The 27,765-nt window shown below is 37.5% G+C and overlaps 2 protein-coding genes and 1 pseudogene across 6 annotated transcripts; all 3 read right to left on the bottom strand.

The window, feature by feature from the left end:
• Positions 1-15,295, bottom strand: part of LOC112193736 — a 29,393-nt pseudogene extending 14,098 nt beyond the window's left edge.
• Positions 930-15,120, bottom strand: LOC112193667 (receptor-like protein 6). Of its 5 annotated transcripts, XM_024333925.2 has the most exons (4): positions 15,057-15,120; positions 3,832-4,295; positions 3,694-3,746; positions 930-1,653 (listed from the first exon to the last, which is right to left on the bottom strand). In XM_024333925.2, exons 2-4 carry the CDS (start codon positions 3,863-3,865, stop codon positions 1,414-1,416), a joined length of 327 nt encoding a protein of 108 aa, XP_024189693.1. In that variant the 5' UTR covers positions 3,866-4,295; positions 15,057-15,120; the 3' UTR covers positions 930-1,413. The 5 variants fall into 5 exon arrangements, with proteins under 5 accessions (XP_024189693.1, XP_024189665.2, XP_024189687.1 ...); XM_024333897.2 differs by lacking the exon at positions 15,057-15,120 and having other exon boundaries at positions 3,832-4,451; XM_024333919.2 differs by lacking the exons at positions 3,694-3,746; positions 3,832-4,295; positions 15,057-15,120 and adding an exon at positions 7,014-7,666 and having other exon boundaries at positions 973-1,653.
• Positions 15,296-15,367: 72 nt separating the features above from the next.
• Positions 15,368-15,922, bottom strand: LOC112193775 (pentatricopeptide repeat-containing protein At5g16420, mitochondrial). The gene has a single exon (XM_024334005.2). The coding sequence runs from the start codon at positions 15,873-15,875 to the stop codon at positions 15,498-15,500; it is 378 nt and encodes a 125-aa protein (XP_024189773.1). The 5' UTR covers positions 15,876-15,922; the 3' UTR covers positions 15,368-15,497.
• Between the last annotated feature and the right edge of the window lie 11,843 nt (positions 15,923-27,765).

Raw genomic sequence — 27,765 nt, forward strand, 5'->3', positions numbered from 1 at the left:
AATGATGGCAGTTTCACATAATCCAATTCAAAACAGGACCCCCTGCTATGTCCGGGTAGTCGAATATGTGCCACTCTCCTCAACGGTTTATCTATATCAATGAGAACTCTAACCTTCAGGCTTGAACCCAAATAAAGCCCCTTAATTGATTCCTCCATCCTGCCATAACGCCCAACAGCATTGCCGATTCGGACTCCTGTGTCTTCAGTCATGTAAAGTGGTGGAATACCCCACGCCCGGATCCAAAAGAACTGCCAGTTGAGCGGAACCCTACGCAGATCCTCCCTACCATCGCTTGCCGCCACCGCAAACAATACCTTATTAAAGTGCCACGGACTACCATGTAGAACTCGATTTCGGTCATACTCATGAGTAAAAGAAAACACGACTCTGTCACTCCCTTCAAGAGCGATCGCAGCCACCCTTGACTTATCCCCATGATATGTCTTCGGCGTCCAGAGCGCCGTCAACGTTCCCAATAGCGCCTCCTTATTGTATGGCTTATTAGTCAATAGTTGCCCTACAATAAGAAACCTCCTAGGTTGCCATTGGTTTGGATAATCAGGGATAATAATCTCTTGTGCCTCCTCCTCCGAAAGAACAAGACGCCGGACCAAGCCTCCTAACTCTTCCTCCATCCTACAGAACAAAATCCCCACCGTACAGATCCACTCCCAGATCTTCGCGGGCAAAGTAACCATACGCTGAAGAACAACGTAGACAAGGGAAACCTACTGTAACCTCTGCAAAGGATTAGCCAATGCAAAGGGAACCCTAACCCTCACACGCCAGAGAGAGAGCGAGCGAGAGAAGAGACTGCCTAAAAGTTGATTTGGATATTTTGTTCCGCCTGATGAGAAAAGTTAAATCAACCGAAATTAGACAAAAAAAAAAAAGGGCATGATTTGTCAAAACTGAACAGTTAAGGGGTAAAAATCAACAAACGTGAGAAATGTCATGAGTTCAGTGAGGACATTTTCTTCAATGGCCGGTTACCGATGAAATCTGCTGTTTTGGCTCCAATCGGAGAGTAATGGAAGTAATCCAAAAACTCAGCTCATGTTGAGGATTTTGGAAGCTTAATTTCCCCTAAAGAAGTCGATATCACTTTGACTCATGAATAAGACTAGTAGCTGGATATTTTTCTGCGTACATGTATTTCACAAGAATTGTATTTTCAGTCAGAAGATGCCTGTGCCTCACTTGAGTCTGATTATGATGTACCTCTTTGAGTTTGAATACTGCTACAGTAATCGAACCGAAAAAAGAGGGCTAGATATGGATTTGTCACACTAGGGTCTGATTATATGCTACTTCCTCATAAAACTTGATGTGAACAACTCTACAAATGATGATCACATTTCACAATACAAAAATCTCTATCAAAAACCATTCACTTGATTCTGCAATACTTCATCCAAGAGCCTTCTGTGCTTGCTTCTGGTATACTCTCCTGTAAATTTTTGCCCCTTCAAATTCAGCATGAATTTCTCTTTCCGTCCTTTTGCCCATTGGATTGTTCAACAACCATCCCTCACTGTCACACAACATGCTGGATTCGATTTCATCTATGTGCTTCAGAACATGGGGCAGAGAATCAAATTGGTTTCTCATCTCAAGTGCGACGTCAAGTACATCGGACTGTATAAACACCTGCGCAGACATAATATTAGATATATCACTGAAGCCTGCAGGTAAGTTAATGACATAAAGAATCATTTTTTCAACACAACACTCCCTTATTGATGAGAAACCAAAATCATTGAAACTTTGAAAGAGATCCCCTAAAAGGCATGCACTTTTACAAGCATGAGTTTGAGGTTTAGTTTGTTTTTGTGAGAAATAGAGCTTGAATGTTCTCTGATCAAGAAACAAAATCGGCCACCAGGACATGCTCATAACATTGAAAGGATTAGTAATTAAAGAAGCTACTCATTGTAATCCCTTATATAAGGGAAAATAACACAAACAAAGTTAACGAGACTCAATACACGCGCAGTCATGCACCACCCAAAAACAAACAAGTTTGACACCACAACATCCCATTGAAATCCTTGCACTTACCCACCATGATAAAACTTCTAGTCCTTGTTAGGGGATAAAGTTAGCACGTACTTCCGTGCAGATACACCAGTATTTGCATTAGCTTTGATGACATTTCACATGATCTAGGAAATGACTAGTCACTAATGGCGTCCCTAGAAATGAATATAGAAATGAAACTCAAGTTGCATACAACCATGTCAGTGAGCTGTAACCTATTGGTAAGTTATAAATTCAACATTGTAAAGGTCATGGATTTGGTTCTCAATGGCATATGTAAGGATGGGTGGGCTAGGGTTTTTTTTTTTTTTTTTTTAAATAAATAAATGCATACAACCATGTAAGACTCAGTATACAACAGAATTAATGAGATATGTGGCCTAATATTCTCATGTGAGCTCAGAGGTACTACAACAGAATTAAGTTTGGATATGACAAGCATGTCAGGTATTTGGCAGTCCTAATGAGGATGCCAAAAATTTAAACAATATTGTGATTCTCAAGTTTTGTTTATGTGGATAGGGTAAGCATGAATTGAGTTACACATCAATCATGAAAAGATTCAATACTCACTATAGAGGACTTAAATGATAGAACCGACAATTCTGTTCCTCTCACTTCTAAATGTTCAATTTTATTTGCTTTCCATTTGTTTGTGGGTTGGGGAGATTCAGTCCTATAGACCTATGCCGACCCAGCCTAACACTTGCACCTCAGCCATATAATTGTGCCCACTTTAGATTCATTTATCCATAGGAAGAAAAGGTTTTAATTTTTTAGGAAGAAAAGGTATTTATTCCTAAACACTTGCACCTCAGCCATATAATTGTGCCCACTTTAGATTCATTTATCCATAGGAAGAAAAGGTTTTAATTTTTTGACCATTTGGTTTATGCATGACAAATAGGATCCACCTACAGTATTTTTATAGCAGCATAGAAAAAAGTACTAAAGTAGCTCGGCTGCTCCCTACATCATTAACTCTCCCTACCCTTATATCCAAAACCATGCAAACATTTGGCCAATTTATGGGACATCTCCTTTCAAACCTTTGAGCAAAATGCGGCAAAAGGAAAAAAAATCCATGGACCAGCCCCGTCGTCTTCCAAAGATGGGACTTTCAACATTTAAATACTAAAAAAATCTATAATTTGTATAACTCTCGTCCTCAAGCATAAATAAAACTTGACACCTTTTTAACTATTGATGTTATGGTCTTTTTTTCCTCCTTTGAAGAAAGAAACTTCCATTAACACTCAAAAAAAAAAAAAGTACAACTACACAAACAGCGGACCAGGAGTCGACTCTAAAAAAGCAATAGTACAACAGAGATAGAGCACTACATGACCAAACTCAGAACTAGAAGAGTCCGAAGTAATAGAAACATTCCCGACTAACAAAAGTAATGAACCTAATGGTCACTTTTCATAAAATTGTTAGATGCTTCATTATTTGCCCGTCTCTTGTGATGCTTTCTCTTAAAATACGGATCTGGGCACTGCATATAAACATGAGCAAAGAATTCATTTAAATAATGTTACTGCAGCTACTTTTTTTTTTCTTTTCACAAATTGAAAAGACGTAAAGAACCTTTTTGGACTACATAAATAGGTATATCCTTAACTGTTTCAGTGCAATAGGTGAACTCACCAGGATTGAAACAAGCATTAAATGAAGTAGTGGCATTTGCATACATGAAATGTCTGCATGGAGTTAAATATAACATATCAGTTGCCAACAAATAACATACAACAGGTTTCAACACCTAATATGATCAAGGGAACTCACATGTTACTAGGACCCAGCTCTTTAACCCAGACATCAGCACGTTTGACAAGCATCACACAACTCCCGCACTTCACACATCCCAGAAATAAGCACGTTGTAAGTCATGACATCTGGAGGCTCACTCGTCTCAAACTGATCAAACAATTTCCTGGCTTCCCACACTTTCTCCCTTCTTACAAATTAAGCCAGTATATGAGAGTGCCCAATACGGCATTATCCGGCGTGCAATTCTTCTTCAAAAGCCTCTTCCACAGTTCACAAGCATCCTCCACCTTCCCCTCGCAACACAACACATCAATCACCTAACAACAGAGCTTTGTGCTCGGTATGTACCTCTCCTCCACCATATCATTAAGCAAATTAACCGCTTCGCCCGACTTCTTCTCCTTACAATAAGCTTCAATCATAACCCCATAAGTAACCTCATTGGCGCCAACCCCATTATCCTCCATCTCATCCATAACCTTAATAGCCTCAACAAGCTTCCCCTGCTTCACATACCCATCACATACCCCATTATCCTGAAAGTTACTGATACTCAACATTACAAATCCTCCCTACCTAAGAATGCATACATATAAGAAATTGGAAACACAACTTAAAAACAAAGAGCAACATGATCCAACACTCAATTTCTTATCCTTTTTGAAAACACGATCAGTACTGCAACAATCTCAATGAACCACACATTCCACTTGGTAATCACAAAGTCTGCAACAACCACTCCCACCAACAAGCCACTCGCTGACCCTGCCACAACAAATTTCCAATCCAATTCAATTCCAGAGCCCGAGTCATTATCTTCTGATGTTGAAGGTGGAAGTTGACTGCCCTCAGAATTTCCACATTTCTTTGGCAAGAAATCTCCGCACAATCCTTGGTTTTCTAGATATGAAGTGCTGTCAAATGTAGTGAAGTGGATTCCTCGTGGTACAGGGCCTGTGAGATTGTTGTGAGAGACATTAAACTTTGAGAGAGAATCAAGCTGTGCCAGTTGCTGAGGAATCTCACCAGAGAGCTTGTTATGTGAAAGGTCCAATGATTCAAGCCTTGATAAGTTGCTCAAGGATGATGGGATGCGACCGGTGAGAATGTTATTGGAGAGATTGAGTGACCAAGTCCCCTGAAGTTTCCCAATGTATTCAGGAATCTGCCCTTCAAAATTGTTGCTTGAGATGTCAATGAGTATCAAGTCCCCTCGAACTCTTGGGTAGTATCTCTCCACACCTTTACAAATTATCGTGATTGAGTAATACCCAACACTAGAAAATGAATAAATGCGGTAATACTCCAAATCATGTGTGATACTTGTTGTCCCATTTCCAGAAAAAATGTATTCAAATGGAAACTGACCTGAGAAATCATTGTAAGACAAATCAAGAATACGCAGCACCGGGAATTGAAGATTCTTCTTATCATGTTTCAGAATCACTCCATAGAACACATTGTGGTCCATTTTCAAAATTTTCAACTCAGGGAGAGCCCCCAACCAAACGGGGAAGGTATCATTAAATTTATTGTGTGAAAGGATTAAACTTTCAAGACTTGCACAATTCGCCAGTGACCTTGGTAGTTGCCCATGGAAATTGTTGTGACTGATATCCATCATCCTTAAATTGCTTCCATTGGTGTATGATTGAGGAAGATTTCCATGAAATGAATTGTTTCCAAGTTTCAGATATTCCAGACTCGCACTAAAGTTTCCCCCACACTGCGGTAAGTTGCCAATCAACTTGTTGTTTGACAAATCAAGGTATTCAAGAAAAGTCATATTGCAAATCATTGGTGAAACTTGTCCGGTCAAGTTGTTGTTTGCAATGTTATAGTACAGGAAGGATGTTAAATAAGGTAAAAAAAATAATTCACGAAACATGTTGAATGACAGGTCTAAGTATCGTAGGTGAATCCTGGGAAGGACAGCTGCAGTTTTCTCAAAGCCTGACAGGAAGTTATGAGAAATGTTAATGTATAGCACTTGGGTGCTTATGTTCCACATCCATTTTGGTACTTGGCCTTGCAATTTGTTTCCAGAGAGATCTAACTCATTCAATGCTTCTTGAGATCTTAGGAAATCTGGGAACTCCCTTATGTTGCACCCACCCAATCCTAGATACTCAAACTTTGGAAGTACAGTAGTTGCATTATTCAAAAATCTAGATTCTGCGAGCAATTCCAGATTATTATATGATAGACCTAGAGAGGTGAGTTTTTGTAGGTTAAGAAACATGTGAAACTCTACTACACCGCTCAAATTATTATATCCTAGATAAAGGTTCTGAAGATTAATGAGATTGAACAAGGACTGGGGGACTGAGCCATGAAAATAATTATTAGAAAGTGATAGATATGTAAGTTGGGTAAGGTTTCCCAACATAGTAGGGATTTGACCATTAAACTTATTATTTGAAAGGTCCAAGTAGATGAGATCTCTAAGATTACCAAGTGACAATGGTACTGGACCTTCTGAAATATTGCATGAGCTCACATCCAACTCTTTCAGTGAAGGAAACCTTTCTATCAAAGAAGGGAGGTTTATGAAAAAATTAGTGGACGTGAGTGTGAGTGACATGAGATCAGGACTACTTCCACTATAGTCATCAGGAAAATACCCCGTGAGAGCATGGTTGTAGCTCACACTAAGAACCTTCAAATTCTGTAATTTAAAGATTCTTTTTGGTAATTTGCCAGACAGCCCGCTGTTATCAAGGATGAGGGATGTCAAAAGAAACAAATTTGTCAGGGTGTCGGGTACTGTGGATGATATATTAATATAAGAAAGATCAAGTGTTTCTAGGCTAGTTAAATTTTGAGCTAGGCTTCTTAACAATTCTTCATTGGAAAATATCCCCGTGAGAGCTAAGTTGTAGCTCACACTGAGAACCTTCAAATTTTGCAATTTAAAGATTCTTCCTGGTAATTTGCCAAAGAGGACGCATCTATTAAGGGTGAGGGATGTCAAAAGAGACAAATTTGCCAAGGTGTCGGGAACTGTGGACGATATATTAATGGAAGAAAGATCAAGTGTTTGTAGGCCAGTTAAATTTTGAGCTAGGCTTCTTAACAATTCTTCATTGGAAAACATATCATAATTGCTTGATAGATCGAGGGAAGACAACTTAGACAATTGTGAAACTTCAGATGGGACATGACCAGAAAAGACAGACAAAGAGAGGTTGAGATACCTGAGCCTGGGAAAGTTCCGAATACTCGTAGGAATTTGAGAGAAATTGAAGTGGTTATCAGCGAGGTTCAGATGTTGAAGATGAACAAGACTGAATAAGGTGTTGTTGGAGCTGAAAGACCCATAGAGACAGCTGCTACTAAGATCAAGCCCAATTACGTGACCTGTCTTCTCATCACACTCTACGCCATCCCATGAGCAACAATTGCTTTTTGGATCCCTTGTAGATTTCCATGAAGAAATCTTTGGATAAGAACCATCAACTGAAGCACTTTTGTTAATGACAAAGCTTTGCTTGAATTGCAGCAAGGCATAGATCTCGTCATCATGGCAAGTAGAAGTATTATATGACTGTAAAGAGCTGGCCACCATAAGATGGAACAATACAATTGTTGAAAGGACATAGATGGACACAGTTACTAAGCAGAGAGATGATAACCCCATGATTTATGTTTATCAAATCCAGATTAAATGGAATGAGGTATTTATAGACTGAACCAATTGTCCTTGATCAAACAAGACACCAGTGTAAGAAACGCGTTTGTGCCTTTTGCCCTTTTCTTTTGTGAGTGGACACATCAATGGGTGACTTATAATCTACCTTTTGCCTTTGTGAATGAATGAAAACTTGAAAAAGGTTCAATTAATATTTGTACTCATTTGTCTTTTTGACGAAGAAAAAATAAACCAATTAGCAAACGTACCTTTTCTCATTGGATAGATGATAGATCCTTGCAGTTTCTTGTCCCCTTAATACTTTTTGAGGGACGACTTCAGAGTAGTGGGAAGCTTGTGGTTGGTGGCCTGGTGGGAAGCTTGTGCTTGATTTTCTGTACACGTTTATTATTTAAACCATCTTTATTTATTTATTTTTATATTTCTAGTTAAACCATCTTTAAACCACATTCGAAGTGGGTATATACATTGCTTGCACAGAGTATACCTATATACATTGCTTGCACAGAGTATACCGGGCAAATTATCAATGCATTTTCGCATTGTTGATGGACCACTATGACAAGGCATCTAAAGAACGGAAATGTAGAGGAGTTCCATAGCTGCTAACTTAAGAAATTGATTTAGAGTTATTTACCAATAGGGTAAAGATTACAGCTCAAAGTACCATGCGCAGAGACAAACCGTAGTCGGCACCATACAGACCACTAGCCTATATGACATGCTAAAATAAACATTGAAATTATAAATAATTACAAGATCACCACTACTTCAAATGGTCTTAAAATACAGTGCAACCACACATCTTCTATCACACTAAACTTATATAGTAAGCGATTATTCAAACTAACCATTTAAACAAATTGGCCTATAAAAATTCAAAACTATATCCCCGTATTTTTGCCCACCAATAACAATCCACCAAAAGTATCCAACAATAATATTTGCATTTTTATTTCTATAAATACTTCTCAAACTACATTTGGCCGAATTGTGACATTCTACAGCCACAAGTACTTTTGTCTTGTACCATGTAGCTGGTCAAATGGCCTTTAATGCTTTTTGAAAAGCAAGTAAAGTGTTGCATATCATTTACAAATCCAACTCAAAATAATCCAAATCTAAGGATCTTAAGCTTCTCAACAGCTACCCTTCATCACGGTAGATAAAACTTCTTTTGCAGCAAGAATCTACATATTACTAGTCTTCAATAATAAATAGTCAGACAATTTTTTTCAAATCAATCTAAAGCGGAAAGGCCTGCAAAACAACATAATAAGGCAACTGTCAGTGACAACAAATATGAAAACAATGCTCTTGACACTGATTAGCAAACAAATGCTACTGAGGCTTAACAACAAATAATACTACTGAAGTTCAATAGCAAATAATGATATGTGAATCAATAGCAATTTACTTTCTCAAAACACAATAACTCAAAGCAAATACATAATTGTGTCTTTTTTTATTTGAGGAGTGAAACTAACACTCCTTTAAGGGAAAACTTCTCTCACCAAACCACAAAATAGCTAGATAGGAGAGAAATTAAGAAACATAAGACAAATATATCTTTTCAATCTTCTAAATTTAACAAATGTCTCATCATCCCTAGACGCAAAACTGATAGGATGAGTTTGATAATGCCATGGACAAAATCAAAGACTCAAAGCCAACTTAGATAAGAAAAAATGCAAAAATTAAAAAATAAGTCTACATACAGAATAATCATGATCGAAGGTGAATCAAAGCCGTTTTGATCCATGCAACAATAATAGAATCCACATAAGTAATAAACAACATAAAACTAATGGATTGTATGGTACATGCAGACCAGGTGAGACCAAAACGACATATTTCTATTACAGAAAAGTCAAAAAGCTGCTCGGCTGCTCCCTACATCAACTCATCCCTTTCGTAGCCTTGCATGCAAAACCATGCAAAATCTTGAGGCCAGTTATCGGGCATTCAAAGCTTTCAAGATCTTTATACTCTATAGTCTAATCTACAACTTGTCTCGGTGCTCAAACATAAACAAAGGGACACTCTGATAACCTTTTACATTTCAATGTTAGGGTAAATTACACATCAGCTTCATTTACTGCATCCATGTTTGTGCGTGTGATCATTTCCTGCAACTAATATCGCAAAAATTCTTTGTTTATGGACGAATGTTCAAAACTACAAATTGAAACGATAACAGGAGTACAAGACTGGTATTCGTATTGAAAGCACACAATTGTAGACTCAAATACTTGGATGAAGGATGACCACATGTTTAATTTTGAAACTTTTGATTTTTGTACACCCAAATACTTGGATGAAGGATGCAAGCGATTCAAATTCTTGAGCCAATCAATAAATATCGCAAAGATTCTTTGTATCTGGAACTCTTCCATATACATGTATGAACAATAAGTTGATTTTTTTTTATTAACAATAAGTTAATAATTTTTTTTTGTTTTGTTTTTTGATGAAGGAAACAAAACAAGAAAATAGATTACAGAGAGAAACCTTTAGGCACTCCCCATAAGTTAATTTTGTTGGAATTCAAGTCCTCCAACAATATTGTTCAAAGTTGACTACTCCTATCATTGAAGTCAATAAATAAGACATTGATTTGGAAGTTGGAACCACTAATGACATGCAACCAAATTGCAACCTCTAATCCTCTTATCTCATTGCAACTTCACAAGCCTCCGTCAGACTATCATTATAAGTTTACATCGTTTTACTTGGTCTTGGTCTGAATCATCTTTTCGCGTTGTGACATCTTTTTCTTGTATTGCCTAGGAAATTGCCATCTCTAAACCAGTGGGTCTAGTTTTACAACTTTTTTCTATGCAAGTGGGTGCTTTTGAATTCAACTCAAGGACGAGTAGCTATTGTGTAATTTAATTTATAAAAAATATAATATTTAGTGACAATTTTTTTATTTTCTTTATGTTTTTTGAAGAAAATTTCACAAGAGACAAAACAAATAATTTAAAAAATAGTGCTGCAGCCACAAGAGACAAAACATAAACAGAGTAGACTACAACAGACTAGCCTATAAAAGACTTCTAGTCCACACCTTTTGTTTCTTGTTTATTGTTCCCTATTCCAATAGAAAGTTCAATTCTTATAGAAACAGATGGTGCTTCAGCCACTTTTTTTTTTTCACAAGTTGAAGACAACCTCTTTGGACACTATATGAACCTGAATTGTTTTTACCAGGATTAAAACAGCATTGATGATCCAGAGTAGGTAGAAACCAATTGATTAAAACAAGTTGTGGCATTTGTATATATGAAATATCTGCATGGATTTAATATATTATATAAAGAGATAATCATTAATATGCAATAGGATTGAAGATATAATTTGATCAAGATACCTTACACATTACTAAGACCTAGCTCTTTAGCCCAGACATCAGCATGCTTGACCATCTACATCAGGAAAAGAAAAACATTACTATATGTAACAGATGTAATATTGAAACAAGGTATGAGGATCAATTGATTATACAATAAATTAATCAGAAGATCTTTCGAGTGTATCAAAATTAGCCCAAGAGTTTTTCTGTCATATTTCCAGTCCCAAATAATATCTCACAATTAATTGTATTGTAAGGTACTGCCCTCCCTCCCTCCCTCCCTCACACACACACAATGATGATAATAAACACCTTAAAACATGAAGGACAATTTGAAATACTGTCCCAATAAAATGAGCAATGGTTATGATAATACTAACGAATACTGACGCCTCTACCTTAGGAGGTAATTTTCTAAGATCGCTAAGAATAAAGTCAGATAGCTCAGTATACCTAAAGTGTTAAAAAGAGGCAATAGGGCTCCAACAGATCTGTTAATATCATTCATAATATGTTTAACAAAGAGCTGTGGATCAAGAAACCTTACACATTCTTTGTATCTGGAACTCGTCCATATACTTGTATGAACAATAAGTTAATTTTGTTGAAATTCAAGTCCTCCAACAATGTTGTTCAAAGTTGACTACTCCTTTCATTGAAGTCAATAAATAAGACATTGATTTGGAAGTTGGAACCACTAATGACATGCAACTAAATTGCAACCTCTAATCCTCTTATCTCATTGCAACTTCACAAGCCTCCGTCAGACTGTCATCATAAGTTTACATCGTTTTACTTGGTCTTGGTCTGAATCATCGTTTCGTGCTGTGACTTCTTTTTCTTGTATTGCCTAGGAAATTGCCATCTCTAAACCAGTGGGTCTAGTTTTACAACTTTTTTCTATGCAAGTGGGTGCTCTTGAACTCAACTCAAGGACGAGTAGCTATTGTGTAATTTAATTTATTAAAAATATAATATTTAGTGCGTAAATTGTCTAAATTCCAGAAATTATTGTACTGTTGTTTGTCCCCAATTCTATTAATAAATGCAATATTTTGTTTGTCTTCAGTAAATGTAATCAATTCAATTATAGTTTTGAAGGATAGAGAGTCAAAATTAATTCCAATTTTAAGCACTTGGGGTTATCTCAATTCTCAAGTGATGGGGGGGTTTTTGGTACTAAGCTTTCAAGATCTTTATACTCTATAGTCTAATCTACAACTTGTCTCAGTGCTCAAACATAAACTAAGGGACATCCTAATAACCTTTTACCTGTCAATGTTATGGCCTTTCAAGTTTTTATTTTCTTTATGTTTTTTGAAGAAAATTTCACTAAAACTCAAACAAAATAGATCTACTACACAAGCAGCTGACCAGGAGTTCACACTAAAGAAGAAAAAGTATAATAGATATCGAACATTACAAATCCAAACTCAGAACTAGAAGATCCCAAGTAATAAAAGCCTTCCAGATTAAAATATACTAGACAGTTTACAATTATGTCGTAAACTACAGTTTCACAAACCTGGATGATTCGAACTTAATTGTTCACAATGGACTCTACTAAAGGCTTCTGTACAACCCGTCTATTATGATGCTTTCTCTGAAGTATGGTCTGGGCACTGCATATAAACATAAAAAAAAGAATTTAAAAAAAGGTGCTACAGCCACAAGAGACAAAACATAAACAGAGTAGACTACAACAGACTAGCCTATAAAAGACTTCTAGTCCACAGCTTTTGTTTCTTGTTTATTTTTCCCTATTCCAATAGAAAGTTCATTTCTTATAAAAACAGATGGTGCTTCAGCCACTTTTTTTTTCACAAGTTGAAGACAACCTCTTTGGACTCTATATGAACCTGAAATTTTTTTAGTGTACCAGGATTAAAACAGCATCGATGATCCAGGGTAGGTAGAAACCAATTGATTAAAACAAGTTGTGACATTTGCATACATGAAATATCTGCATGGAGTTAATATATTATATAAAGAGATAATCAATAATATGCAATAGGATTGAAGACCTAATTTGATCAAGAAACCTTACACATTACTAAGACCTAGCTCTTTAGCCCAGACATCAACATGCTTGACCATCTGCATCAGGAAAAGAAAAACATTACTATATTTAACAGATGTAATATTGAAACGAGGAATGAGGATCAATTGATTACACAATAACTTAATCAGAAGAAGTTTCGAGTGTATCAAAATTAGCCCAAGAGTTTTTCTGTCGTATTTCCAGTCCCAAATAATATCTCACAATTAATTGTCTTGTATGGTACTTCCCTCCCTCCCTCCCTCCCTCCCTCCCTCCCTCCCTCACACACACACACAATGATGATGATAAACACCTTAAAACATGAAGGACAATTTGAAATATTGTCCCAATAAAATGAGCAATGGTTATGATAATACTAACGAATACTAACTCCTCTACCTTAGGAGGTAGTTTAGCCTTCCGCATTACAGAAGAGGTAGAGGAATTGTCCAGTAAATGTAGTACCAAAAAACAAGCTGAATGTGTGTGTGTGTGTGTGTGTGTGTGTGTGTGAGTAAGTAATAAGTAAGGTAAGCAGCCATCCCGTAGCATAAATTAGTAGATACAGCAATTTTCTAGGATCAGTAAGAATAAAGTCAGATAGCTCAGTACACCCAAAGTGTTAAAAAGAGGCAATAGGGCTCCAACAGATCTGTTAATATCATTCATAATATGTTTAACAAGCAGCTGTGGATATGGGAATCCCTAAAGCAAGGGCTATGATAATATTCACAGAAGATGCAAAACTGATGCAGGACCTTTGCTTAGTTGCAAGTGCATGAGCCCCAAAAATCAATAACATTATGGAAAATGGTTAAATTTTGTAAAACTAATCATGCTACATGCTAACTTCACCATGTGAATATCTCTATTTTTGAGATAAGAGACCACACAGACCTATGGCCATATTTATCCTTTGGCAATATGCCCCTTGATATATAAGCATAGTACATGTATAAATATACAAGCTTTTCTTTATCTGTATGTTAATGAAGCATCTACTGTTAAGAAATAAGAACTACCTTGCATGTTGACATAATTAACTATTGTCCACAAAAACTTTTGTGATGACAACTTTTATATGTGCAGCTAACAAACTCTATTGTAAATCTAAGAGTGAAAAAGAAGAACACCCTTAGAGTCACATAAAGCTAAAGAGGTGATAAGAGGGTTGACAAATGCCTAATTTTGACATGATCCAGTATGAGCTTACATCAAACATACAAATTCTTTTTGAACAAAAAAAATACAGAAACATAACCCCTTCAATAATATAATCTACTACAGTAAATTATTGGCAAAAATTAATTTATAAACTGTAAATAACATTTATTTCTTCCCAAAACGAAAAAGAATGGATGGAATAACAAAATACCGACCTGAGAAACATTGTGGGTGAGATCATGGTCAGCATATTCCAAGGCCACAAGGTCTGGGGCTCTAATCAGCATTCTCCAGTAGTATTCTGTCTAGAACACTTTCCCCAGTATCCAAATCACCAACAACTTTAGTAAAGAAAAGATCCCAGGAATCACTGTTAATGTCTCCACTTGATATTGACATAGATATTACTCTATCCATTTCAGCATCCTCTACCGAGTCACAGAGCCCCTCAATCAACATAGCATAAGTAGACTTGTTTGGCGAATAGCCTTTTTCGAACATCTCGTCCAAAATCCTAATTCCCTCCTTCGCTTTTCCAATCTTACAGAATCCTTTGATCAATACATTATATGTAAAAGAATTCGGAGAATATCCTTTCTCCACCATGTCATCCCACAACCTCCCCACAACCTCCCCACTTCACACATTCCAGAAATAAGCACGTTGTAAGTCATGACATCCGGAGGCTCACTCGTCTCAAACTGATCAAACAAACTCCTGGCTTCCCACACTTCTCCCTTCTTACAAAGCCAGTATATGAGTGTGCCCAATACCGCATTATCCGGCGTGCAATTCTTCTTCAAAAGCCTCTTCCACAGTACACAAGCATCCTCCACCTTCCCTTCGCAACACAAAACATCAATCACCTTACAACAGAGCGCCGAGCTCGGTATATACCTCTTCTCTACCATATCATCAAGCAAATTAACCGCTTCGCCCGACTTCTTTTCCTTACAATAAGCTTTAATCATAACCCCATAAGTAACCTCATTGGCGCCAACTCCATTATCCTCCATCTCATCCATGACCTTAATAGCCTCAACCAGCTTCCCCTGCTTCACATACCCATCCATCAATATAGTATAAGTAGTGTAGAAATTGAAATTGATTTCCCTTTGATATTGAGCTATTACATTCTATGCATTATATAGTTGTGAGTATTGACCGTTATAAGTAGTCACATCAGGAAACCACCCTCTGTCCAAAATCTCACCAAACACCCTCTTGGCACCAACCATACTGCGTCGAGCATAACCACCCATAACCACCCAAAAGTCACCATATTGGGCACAAATCCCATCGCAGGCATTTCGTCGAGCACCTGGTGTGATCAATATATTACAACTAAACACATTCGGCGCCACCCCGAACCAAAGCGTTCAGCAAAGCAATCAAGGACCTCTCCGTTTGTAATCCGTTTGTAACTTATTTTTATAAATTGTCTCCTGAAGCGACGCCGTAGTTGCGGATTAGGGAGATGAAGAGGTCTTCGCTGCATCGGAGATTGGAGCTGCGGAGGTCGGAGAGGAGGGGTCGACGAGGTGAAAAGTGCGGGAGCGGAGGAGGCGGCGGATGATGGCGTGGTAGGTGTGGTAATTATGGTGAAATCCGGGGTGGTATTTGGAGGCGTGGTGGAAGATTTGGAGGGAGAGGTCGAGTTTGGGCTCGCGGGTGATGAGGGAGATGAGGAGCTTTGGGTGGAGGTGGTGGGGCCAGTCTTGGATCGGAGGGGTGACGGTGTAGGAGTGGAGGAAATCGACGGCGGAGGTGGAAGTGGAGAAGGGGACGGCGGTGATTGAGTGGAGGAGAGAGAAGGGTTTGGGGGAGAGGTTCCGGCGCAGCAGCATGGTGTGAACTAGCGTTGAAGACGATGGGAAAGGCCTTAACGGTCTAGTGTAACAGAAATATGAACTGTGGGAAAAGTGAAATTACCTGATTGCCCCAGTAACTTTCCAACTTTTATAAATTTCACCCTATTTGTTTATTTATTTATTTTTTTCAATTTCTGCAAATTTGTTAGACGTCTCGTCAATTTTCAGCAATTCAACTTGGAATGGAAAATAATCATGAATCGGATACAAGTGGAATGGGAGAAGAAAGGAATCGGTATTGATTCCGGAGGAATGATTCCTAAACCCATCTCCCCCCTTCGTAATCGAATTCCTGAGTATTCAGGAATCGATTCCTGATAAATAGGTGGGACCTACACCAATTCTGATTCCTTCATGTGTTAGTAAACACAGGAATTATTTTACCTGGAATCATTCCGATTCCTTTATATGTTAGTAAACACATGGGTGTTTTTATTTCGTAATCATTCCATTACATTCCATTCCATTCCAAGTAAGTAAACGTGCCCTTAGTTTTGTATTAAACTCACATGGTGCGGTAGATTTGTCACATGTTATGGTATTGATGTGTTGTTTGGAGAGACTGGATAGCTAGAAATACAAAAATATAGTGTTGTAATGAAAAATATAAAATTATTGAAATATTTTGAATAAAGTTACTGAAAATTGATGACAAAAGGTAAATTAGTCGAAATTATAAAAGATCGGTATAATTTGTAAGAACTGAAAAGTTAAGGGGTTAATAAACAAACGTGAGAAATGTTATGAAAATTCATTTAGAATCTTTTCTTCAATGGCAAGTTCCCAGTGAAATCTGCTGTTTTGGCTGCAACCAGAGAGTAATGGAAGTAATCCAAAAACTCAGCCATCTTGTGATCTGGACTACTAGAGTTAAGAGGTGAGTAAAGCAAAATCAACTGAGAGAGAATTTGATAATTGTGCTTACAACTCAGACATCAAGACATGGCTATCTCCAGCAAGTCCAAGAGTTGAGACCCTCAAAAAATTTGCTCACCACCTTATAATGCTGCATATCAAAAAACAAGGCAGAAAGAGGAGACATTGTTAGAATCAAATATGGACTTGTCACACATTAACATTAAGTATATTGATAATTAGCTAAATGTCAAATCTAGTTTAAGATGGACACAAACTCAAATCAATACTTGTAACTTAATGAAAGAGTGTATCAATTCATTAAGGTAAGTAATCCAGTTCTTGGTCTGCAAGAAAGACAACAATAAAGTGTTACATTAGGAATCTAACTAGGAAACCTAATCCGATAAGTAATGCTTTAATGGGAAGCTTCTTGAGGGTTAAGTCATCTATATATATATATAGATGAATTGGTCCCTGATTACTACCACGACTATTGCATAAGTTCTGTCCATTGAGAAGCAAGTTGGTAAGTAACAAAATACCATATTCAGTGATCGAGTTTAGTAGCTGCATAAGATGGAATCCATGCCAGTGATTGCTGAAGGTAAGCCTTGATTCTTATGTGATTATTGTCATACTTGTATGCATATGTTGTGAGCATGTATATGGTTTTACAATTGGTATCAGAGCATGGCTCACAAATATGAATTAAGTTTTTGCTTGGCCTCAAAATCGTTTTAGGGTTTTGCAAAACAAACAAAAAAAAAAAAAAGGGAGGGTTTTTGCTTTACGAGTCAATTAACTGACCAAGTAACTGGTCAGGTAACTGATCAGGTATCTAACCAAGTAAGTAACTGACCAGGTAACTGACCAAGTAACTGGTCAGGTACATGATCAAAGTAAGTTACTGAATCTCTTGAACCAGTCGCAGCAAACATAAGAGCCACGCCCAAAACCCGACCCGAAGCCTTAAGAACAAAGGAACATTGTTCTACAACGGTCAGTTTCGATCAAGAAGAGGGTATGGGACTGCATTCGGAAGTGTTTGAGGTGTTTTCATCTAAGAATGGATTCAAACCCCAATTGCTGTGAATCAAGATACCAAGAGAATTGTTTTGCTGCATCTGGTTATCAAATTCACGCTTCCGCTGAGAATTTTTGCAGCAAATTGGGGAAAAAGCAAAAACAGGTTTTTCAGTGAAAATTGTTTTCGATTCACAGCATGATAATTAAGTTTTTGATTGTGCTCAAGAACCCTAGTTGCATTCCCGACGTGCGTTAGGCTAGAGTAGATCGTGACCGGATGAAATTTACAATTTCTTGATTGTTTTGTGGTTTCTTGGAATCGAAACAATTGTGTTTGAATGTGTATTTGTGATTTGATATGCATGTTCAATTGATTGATGATATTGCATTGTATCTGTGATTGTGTAAAACTATATGAAGAACAAAAATCTCCCAGAAATTGTTTACGCATTGTTAAAGTTGACGAATACAAGAGCTTATTTTCTTACAAGGATGAATCTGGATAGAATATAAAGTAAAAGAGCTCATATGTTTTGTGGTTTTCTATTGGCATACGTGATTATGATGCACAAAGCATTCTTCATTGATGTTGGCAGAAAACACTGATCAGGTAACTGACCAAGTAACTGGTCAGCTAACTGACCAAGTAACTGGTCAGCTAACTGACCAAGTAACTGGTCAGGTAACTGATCAAGTACCTGATCAAGTAACAAAACTGAAATTGTGTTTTGTGTTTTAAAACTATGCTTTAGTTTTATCTCCCAAAGAAGTGGTCAAGTATGGTTTTAGAATACAAAACAGCAGTATGCATGCTTGATGAAAATAAATACGGATACTTAGAATTTTTTCTTCTGTCTATAGATGTGGATAAATTTCTTTGAATAACTTGTTTTCATTGAACATGGTATATTGATAAAGAACTCCAGGATGTTATGCTTCTGCTCAAAAGTGTTGCTTAACATTGTTTTTATTATGGACTGACATGAATGCAAGTATGGATTGTTTAGGTTTTCTGTATGTTCTTGTTTTAGTTGCTTAAAGCTAAATAAAACATAGAAAACTTAAAGTTTTTTCTTTACAAAACTGAGAACTCACATGAATTTTATTTTTCTCCTTAGGTAACTCTTACATGAACTTGAACAGTGTCTTGATGCTAACTGGAACCAACTATAGAGCTTGGCTAGATTCTGTAGAGAACTATATGGGAATGCATGAGAATATAGACTATTGCTTTACTAAGGATAAGCCTACAGAGTTGAATGAAAAGAGCACCAAGAAAGAAACTGATCTTTACAAGAAGTGGCATAGATCTAATAGAATGGCTAAAAACCTTATTCGTACCTCCATGTCTAAAACTGTCAGGGGAAGTATAGAAGAGCCTAAGCTAGCATCAGACTTTTTGGAACTCATAGGTGCTAAGTTTAAAGAAAGTGAAAAAGCAGAAGCAGCTAGGCTAACCAAGGAGTTTCATGATTTGAAGTACATGGGTTCAAGGGGAGTTAGAGAGCATATTATGAAGATGATCAATATAAATGGCAGACTCAGGGAGCTCTTGATGGGGGTTAGGGATGAGCAGGTGGTGCATTATGCACTGCATTCCTTGCCTAACAGTTTTAGTCATCTTAGGACCAGTTACAACTCTCAGAAGGGAAACTGGACTCTAGATGAACCTATATCCATCTGTGTGAATGAGGAAGCTAGGATCAAGGAAGAGAAAGAACCTGCTACAGCAATAAACCTTATAGAGAAGCCTAAAAAGAAAAAGCCCCAGAATAAGCTCAAGCCTATCAGAGACATAACTAAGAGTTCAACAGCTGCAGTAGCCAAGGAAAACAGGCCATTTAGGTTCAAGTGCTACTTTTGCAAAAGAGTAGGACACATGAAAAAGGACTGCACTGGCTATAAGAACTGGTTAGCAAAAAAGGGTAAGATTTTTTCTACTACAGTTTTTTCCTTAGAAATTAATCTTATAAATGTTGAACCACAGTCTTGGTGGATAGATTCAGGCTCACCTATTCACATTACTAATTCTTTGCAGGGATTCATAAGGAGGAGAATCTCAAAAAGTGATGAAGTGAACCTGTGTGTAGGCAATGGCATGAGAGTGGCAGTCAAGGCTATTGGAACCTTAAAGCTCGATTTAGGATTAGGAAAGTTGTTAGTTTTGGACAATGTTTTTTATGTTCCCTCCATGAGAAGGAATTTGGTTTCAGTTTCTCTTTTAGTAAAATCTGGTTGTAGACTTGTTATGGATAGTAATGGAATTCTTATTTCTAAAAATTCTGTTCAAATTGGTTATGGTGTTATCTCGAATGATTATTTACAGTTAAGTTGTTCAATGGCTCAACAAGAAATTTTACTTGTTGAAGATAACACAAACAGTACTAGCACTTTAACAGGTGTTTAAAGAACCAAGCTAAATGAAAAGTCCGCATTTTTATGGCATAGAAGACTCGGCCATGTTTCAAAAGAGAGACTGAAAATTTTGGTGAAAAACAAAATCCTAAATGAACTTGATTTTTCTGATCTAACAGACTGTGTGGAATGCTTTAAGGGAAAAATAACCAATACTAGAAAGAAGACTGCATATAGAAGCCAAAATTTACTAGAACTCATACACACTAATATATGTGGTCCACTTAGGCACCAAACTATCTATGGGAATGTGTATTTTATCACATTCATTGATGACTTTTCTAGATACAGTTATATTTATCTACTTTCAGAAAAGGCACAAGCATTGAAAGCCTTTCAAATCTTTAAGTCTGAGGTAGAAAATCAACTAGAAAAGAAAATCAAAACAGTGAGGTCAGATAGAGGGGGAGAGTTCTATGGAAAGTACACTGAATCCGGCCAACAAAAGGGTCCATTTGCCTTGTTTTTGCAAGACAATGGAATTAAAGCTCAATACACAACACCCTATAATCCACAACAGAATGGTGTTGCAGAGAGAAAGAATAGGACTCTTTTGAACATGGTTAGATGTATGATGTGTACAACTGGTTTGCCTAAATTTCTGTGGGGTGAGGCTTTAAAAACTGCAAATTATATTTGCAACAGGACACCTAGTAAAGCCATAGAAAAGACTGCTTTTGAGCTTTGGTGTGGCAGGAAACCTAGTCTTCATCACTGCCATGTTTGGGGATGTCATGCAGAAGCTAGGATTTATAATCCAAGCTTGAATAAACTTGACCCCAAAACTGTTAGTTGCTATTTTATAGGTTATCCAGATAAATCTAAAGGATATAAATTATATTCTGCTCATCATTCACCTAGAATTTTTGAAACACATTAAGTAAATTTTCTAAGTGAAAAAGTTCACAATACAAACCTTGAGGATTTAACCTCAGATTTTGAGGAAATTGTGTCAAATGAGAATATAAGTGCAGTATTGCCTTTAGAACAAGATGTAACTGATCAAGTCACTGGTCGAGTAACTGATCAAGTAGCTGTATCTGGTCAAGTAACTGACCAAGTAACTGATCAAGTACCTGTAACTGGTCAAGTAACTGTAACTGGTCAAGTAATTGACCACGTAACTAATCAAGTACCTGTAGCTCAACCTAATCTTGAACATCCTCAGCCTAGAAGATCACAGAGAGCAAGAAAACCAGCTTATGGGGGGAGGGGGGGGGAAAGAGAGTGACTACATTGTTTATCTGCAAGAAGCAGAAATTGAAATGGATTGTGCAGAGGACAATGATCCAACTACATTTAATCAGACCATTGAAAGTAGTGAATCTCATCAATGGCAGCTAGCAATAGAAGCAGAAATTAATTCCATGAGTCAAAATGCAGTTTGGGAATTAGTTGAACCTGACCTCAACCAGAAGCCTATAGGTTGGCTAACAGTAACCTAAAACTGCTCAAAGACACTAAGAATTTTCTGTCAAAGAATTTTGACATGAAAGACTTAGGAGAAGCATCCTCTGTAATAGGTATTGAAATTAAAAGAGATAGGGCACATAGACTACTTGGTTTGTCTCAACAGAATTATGTTACCAAAATTTTAAAGGGATTTGGTATGGAGAAGTGTGCAGCTGGAGAAGTTTCCATGTCCAAAGGAGATAAATTAACCAAGAAGCAAAATTCTAAAAGTGATGTCGAGAAGGAAAATATAGAGTCAAAGCCTTATGCCAGACTTGTAGGAAGTCTCATGTATGCACAAGTCTGCACTAGGCCAGACTTGTCTTTTGCAGAAGGGATTTTGTTAAGATTCCAGTCTAATCCAGACCATGAGCATTGGGTAGCTGGGAAGAAAGTGTTGAGGTACCTGCAGAGAATCAAGAATTACATGCTAGTGTATAGGCAAGTGAAGGATCTGAAACTCATTGGATTTTCAGATTCTAATTTTGCAGGGAATTATCCAGACTCCAAGAAGTCGACTTGTGGATATGTATTCATGCTTGCAGGAGGTGCTATTGCTTGGAAAACCATGAAGCAAACTCTTGTTTCAACTTCTACTATGCAAGCTGAATTTATTGCAGTATATGAGACTGTGTGTGAAGGACTTTGGATCAGAAATTTCTCATGCAGACCAAAGTATTGAGTCACATTGTGGGAGACACACTTGTGATTTATTGTGATAATGAAGCAGCAGTTTTCTTTAGCAAGAACAGTAAAAGATCAAATAATTCTAAACACATTGATTTGCCAAGGCATTGTCAGTGGCTGCATTCCAGAAGCATACAACAAGCATTGGATTTTAGCTAATTTAGATGCTTAGGTTCAGTAGAGAGTTAGTCCAGTTGGAGCAATTTAAATTTCTAAGGTTTTTGAGTTCTTGTATTTTTAGTTGTGATCTTTTAGTTTTGTTTATCACAACTTATTTGTAATGGCAGTTTATTATTATCAATAAAATTTTTGAGGTATTTTCAGACTTTGGTTATTGCTGCCGCTTTTATTAAATGTTCTGAAAATTGTCAATTTTGTACTTAAAGTTATACTTGCTATCAGATGGGTTAAATCATGTATAGCATGATGTTAAGGTTCAAGCAATAATTTTAAGCCATTAGTGTTCAGTAAATTTGCTTAAGTTTCTGGTTCTAGAAACATAAAGTAGGACCTAATATATGTTTAGTTGTTGATACACATGCATTAACATATATTGTATCACTTCTGGTTTGACATTTGTGGATTGCAGGAGCTTATGTTGTGGTTTTGAAACTCTGCATTTTTGTTAAAATGTATATTCTTTTTTGCTCTGCATAAGTAACTGTGATCTGACCATGTTGGAATGGAATTCTGGTTTGAATTATTGTCTGGCTCGCACTTTAGTAAGTTAAATAGATTATGACAGTTTTTGGTGCAAGTTATCAAGGTTAATATGTGTCAGTCCAAGGGGGAGATTGTTAGAATCAAATATGGACTTATCACACATTAACATTAAGTATATTGATAATTAGCTAAATGTTAAATCTAGTTTAACATGGACACAAACTCAGATCAATACTTGTAACTTAATGAAAGAGTGTATCAATTCATTAAGGTAAGTAATACTGTTCTTGGTCTGCAAGAAAGACTACAATGAAGTGTTACATTAGGAATCTAACTAGGAAACCTAATCCGATAAGTAATGCTTTAATGGGAAGCTTCTTGAGGGTTAAGTCACCTATATATATATATATATATACACACACACACACACACAGATGAATTGGGCCCTGATTACTACCACGACTATTGCATAAGTTCTGTCCATTGAGAAGCAAGTTGGTAAGTAACAGAAGACCATATTCAGTGATCGAGTTTAGCAGCTACATAAGATGGAATCCATGCCAGTGATTGCTGAAGGTAAGCCTTGATTCTTATGTGATTATTGTCAAGCTTGTATGCATATGTTGTGAGCATGTATATGGTTTTACAGACATTACCCAGCTTTTCTAAGTATCAATTGACAACGACATGTAAAAATGGGAAGGGCAAAGACCTGAAATTGGCAAGTGCAACAAACCTAGGAAGTGCGACATATCCAAATCTCATCAATCCGGAGGTGGGGGATGTGAGAAATCTTGGGCCAATCTTCACCCGTCTTTGTTTGGCACCGTTTCTTAAGCAAAGGACATCCATGGATACGTAGATGAGATAGAGAAGTGGGTAGCCCACTTTCTGGCAAGCACCAGAGCGCAAGGCAATTCCATATCAACAATTGTTCAAGAGAGTTGAGATGGCCAAACCACTTGGTGTCGTCGATGGTCTCACAATTCAGACGGTAGATGTGGAGATATATGAGTGTGCTGGGCAATTGCCCCTCCTTCGCAAACCAATCTACTTCATCGTCGCAGTCAAAGTCAAATGCCAAGTCTCCAAGTGTCAAGTCAAAGTTTATCAGATTCTGCACACTCTTTGCATTCAGTTTTTTACACTCCCTGATGACAAGTGAGTTTAACTTCGACGGGAATCCCCCACCTTCTGGAAAACATTCCAATTCTCGGCAATTTTCTACCCACAAAAACACAAGAGTAGGAAAAACCCCACATTCATTATGGTCACCTCCACCATAAGACCAATCTTTCCATCCACTCATATATTGTTGAATTTTAAAGATTGGAGAGATCTAAGGGATTGTCTACAGTACATTAATGTACCGATACATCAAGTAGACTACGTTCAATACAGAGGTAGACTAGCTCAGTACATGGGTAGACATGCATGGAGTTAGTCTACTCTTGTACCGAGCTAGTCTACGTCTATATTGAACTTAGTCTACTTGATGTATCGGTACATTAATGTACTGAAGTATTTTCCGAGATCTAAATGGTTTATTGACTTATTCACACTAGAAGTAGTATTGCCGTCACCATAATAGAATTCAGAACCTATAGACACCACTCCATGTAAACCAGAAATATAAAGCTCTCTGAGGGAAGGTAGCTGTCCCAGTGGTGGCAAGGAGATGCAATTCTCACAATTGACAAGATGAAGATTAACCAGAGCAGAGGAATATAATATTCTGACCAACCTGGAAACATTTTGCCTCCATAACCTCTAATTCTAAGCTTTTCCAGGTTCAAGTGAGGTTGGAGCTTCTCTTTCTTCACTTCTGTTTCCGCCCCAATCCAAAACTTGTTCATTGAGCTCTTCTATTTCTTCCCTTATGATTCCTTCCCAATTCAAATCTACTAAATTATTCAAATTATCATACTCTGCTTTTTCTTCACTTACATCCCATTATGCTCAATTCAGAACTAGTTCATTAAGAAACTTCTTGTCCCTCAGATTGTAGGCCTCCAAACCGCTGCTATGCACAAGCCCTGAAATACAAAGTCTTCCATGCAAATTTTGAAGCTTCAACTCCGGCAAATTATCCCCAGCAGTGTGTTTGTCTAGCACAAACTCCGGTAACATCTGGAGGTCTTTCAAATTACCCATATATGGTGGCATCTTTTTTATCTTTGTAACTATAATATTCAGATGACTCAAGTTGATCAATCTTCCCAAGTAGTGTGGCAGCTCAGTAAGGTGCCAACAGTGTGACAACAACAATGCTTGCAAGTTATACAAATTACAAATTGTATCAGGTTAACTTTTTGATGGGACTGTAAAACAAGTCCAAGTGCTTAAGATGTTTCAAGTTGTTAATTGAATCAGGCAATTCCTTAATATTGTACCATGATAACTTGAGCATTCTTGAACATTGAAACTTTGGCAATGCCTCGTACAGTCCTTTGCCCCACAACTTCCACCGCACATAATATGCCTCGTAGAAAGGTGTGTAAACATTCAGCCTCATCATGAAATTCTGGCATAAATGAAAAGTGACGGGTCTTGCTCAAATTCTTGGGTGAATCACTGCCCTCAAATTGTTGGGTGAATCACTGCCCTCCCACCTAAAACAAAATTCTCCTGATACAAAGGTTGCTAACTCATTGATAAGGTCATGCATGAAATATCGATTGGAACTTGATGAAACTTGAAAAAATGACATTGAGATTAGATCATTGAAGTAATCTTGTCACGCCCCTGATTTTACACACATGAAAATCGATATATATAATCCCATAATTATACATGCGTGAATGTTCAGTCATCAATACAAATACCTGGAACATCTTTCCTTATAACGAGTACATACTGATGCCCTGAAACCATCCGAGTTAATATACACTCGCTCCATAGAGTTATATATTACACAAATTTCCGAATTAAATTGTCATCACAAAATAAAGCGTAAATGCTCCTCAGAGCTTACTACATAGCGGAAGTCATAACAATGGCAAACCCAACAAAATTTGCTTCCTACCCGTTCAGCTGCCAACAAGCTACCTCACCTTCAGCCACGATTTTCCTGACCTGCAGGATTAACCCCTACACCAAAAGAATGGTGCACCGGGTTTCCACACAACAAAACCTGGTAAGCTTATGAAAGCTCGTATGAGTAACTCATGAACATCAATCAACAACTCACACACATCAGCTAAAGGAAACCATGCAACCATGATTCCTTCTAACACTCCAAAATCTTTCCATCTAAAGGGAAACATAAATCACCGCTGTGACAATGTTCTATTTGCTAACTTAACCATCAAGAAGCAAATCAAGTCTCATCTAGACAATAAAAGAAGAATACTTAAGGAATTCTCCTTTAACTACATACTTATGAGTCTCCAGCAACCTCGACCGTTACTCCCATAATCTATAATGGCAGACAGACTATCACTCTATTGAAATCGTAACCACTCATCCAACTACGGACGTGATTACCTATTTCCTGCCTTGGTCACCATCTGCGACCTGTCACCATCTGTGACATGCGGTTTCAGACCCCGTCTGGTCTCAAAATCAACATTTAGGTCACCACCTATGCTCTATCACCATCTGTGCTCTGTCACCATCTGTGAGACATGATCTTCAAACCCCGTCTGGTCATGAAATCAAACGTCAAGGTCACCATCTGCAACCTGTCACCATCTGTGCTCTGTCACCATCTGTGATATGTAATCTTCTTAGACCATATCTGGTCTTAAAGCTAAACGTTAAGTAAGTCGCAACCGACCTAAAAACGTTACAACATCTAGCTTCGGCTTTCCTAACCCTTGCTCACCATCTGTGACTCTTGGTACAAGGACCAATACATTTAAAATGAGTCACGCTTGACTCAAAAATGTAACATCAAGCTCAATACTTTTCAAACAATAGAAAACATCTTTTTCCACAATATTGTTCCTGAAAAGTCACATTCAACAATAATATGAACACCATCATGCATATTATTATTCATCACAATCATCCACAAGGATATATATATTTAACGTAAATATATATATACGTAGACATTCGCTCAGGAATGCCTACTAATACCAACTATTGGTTGCAGTTAAATGATTAACGCCGAAACAATAATGGTAATTCTGTTCATAAAGAACCTTGTGAGATTACTCACCTCGAACTCCTGCTGCGTCTTCAACAAAACACAAAGCCGCCAATTCACAAATAATCGTCCACTGTACTTCGTCAAGTACCTATTCACATACGTTTCTAATTTAGTGACGATTCACATTTGATTTAAGTTCGAAACCCCCTGTTTTGAACTAAAACCCCCAAAGTGGCGCCAATCGAGGCAAAACCACATCCGAGACCTCCCAAAGTCTCCGGAATACGCCCACGATCGATGTGACCAAACCACAAGTCGATCGGACGCTCGAATCCTCACGGATCGAATAAATCGATCGGTATGAAACTGTAAAAATCATAACAATTTCATATGAACTCCAAAATTTGCATATTATATATCGAAACGCTCGTATCAACGACTAGAACATATATAATACCACAAACAGTCCCATACATGGCCGGAATACCGCCGGAACGCCGCCACAGGCGGTGGCGCACTGCCGCCGGCCAAAACTCAATATTTCACAAAACTCCCAACATCAAAAAGCTTCATCTAAGCATGCTTGTGAACTTTCATAACTGGATCGAAGTCAGAAAACAAGCTTAAGGGATCGAAAACTACCTCACAAGCTTTGAATAGTAATCCCAA

The sequence above is a fragment of the Rosa chinensis genome, chromosome 1 (assembly GCF_002994745.2).
Source record: "Rosa chinensis cultivar Old Blush chromosome 1, RchiOBHm-V2, whole genome shotgun sequence".
NCBI classification, from domain to species: domain Eukaryota; kingdom Viridiplantae; phylum Streptophyta; class Magnoliopsida; order Rosales; family Rosaceae; genus Rosa; species Rosa chinensis.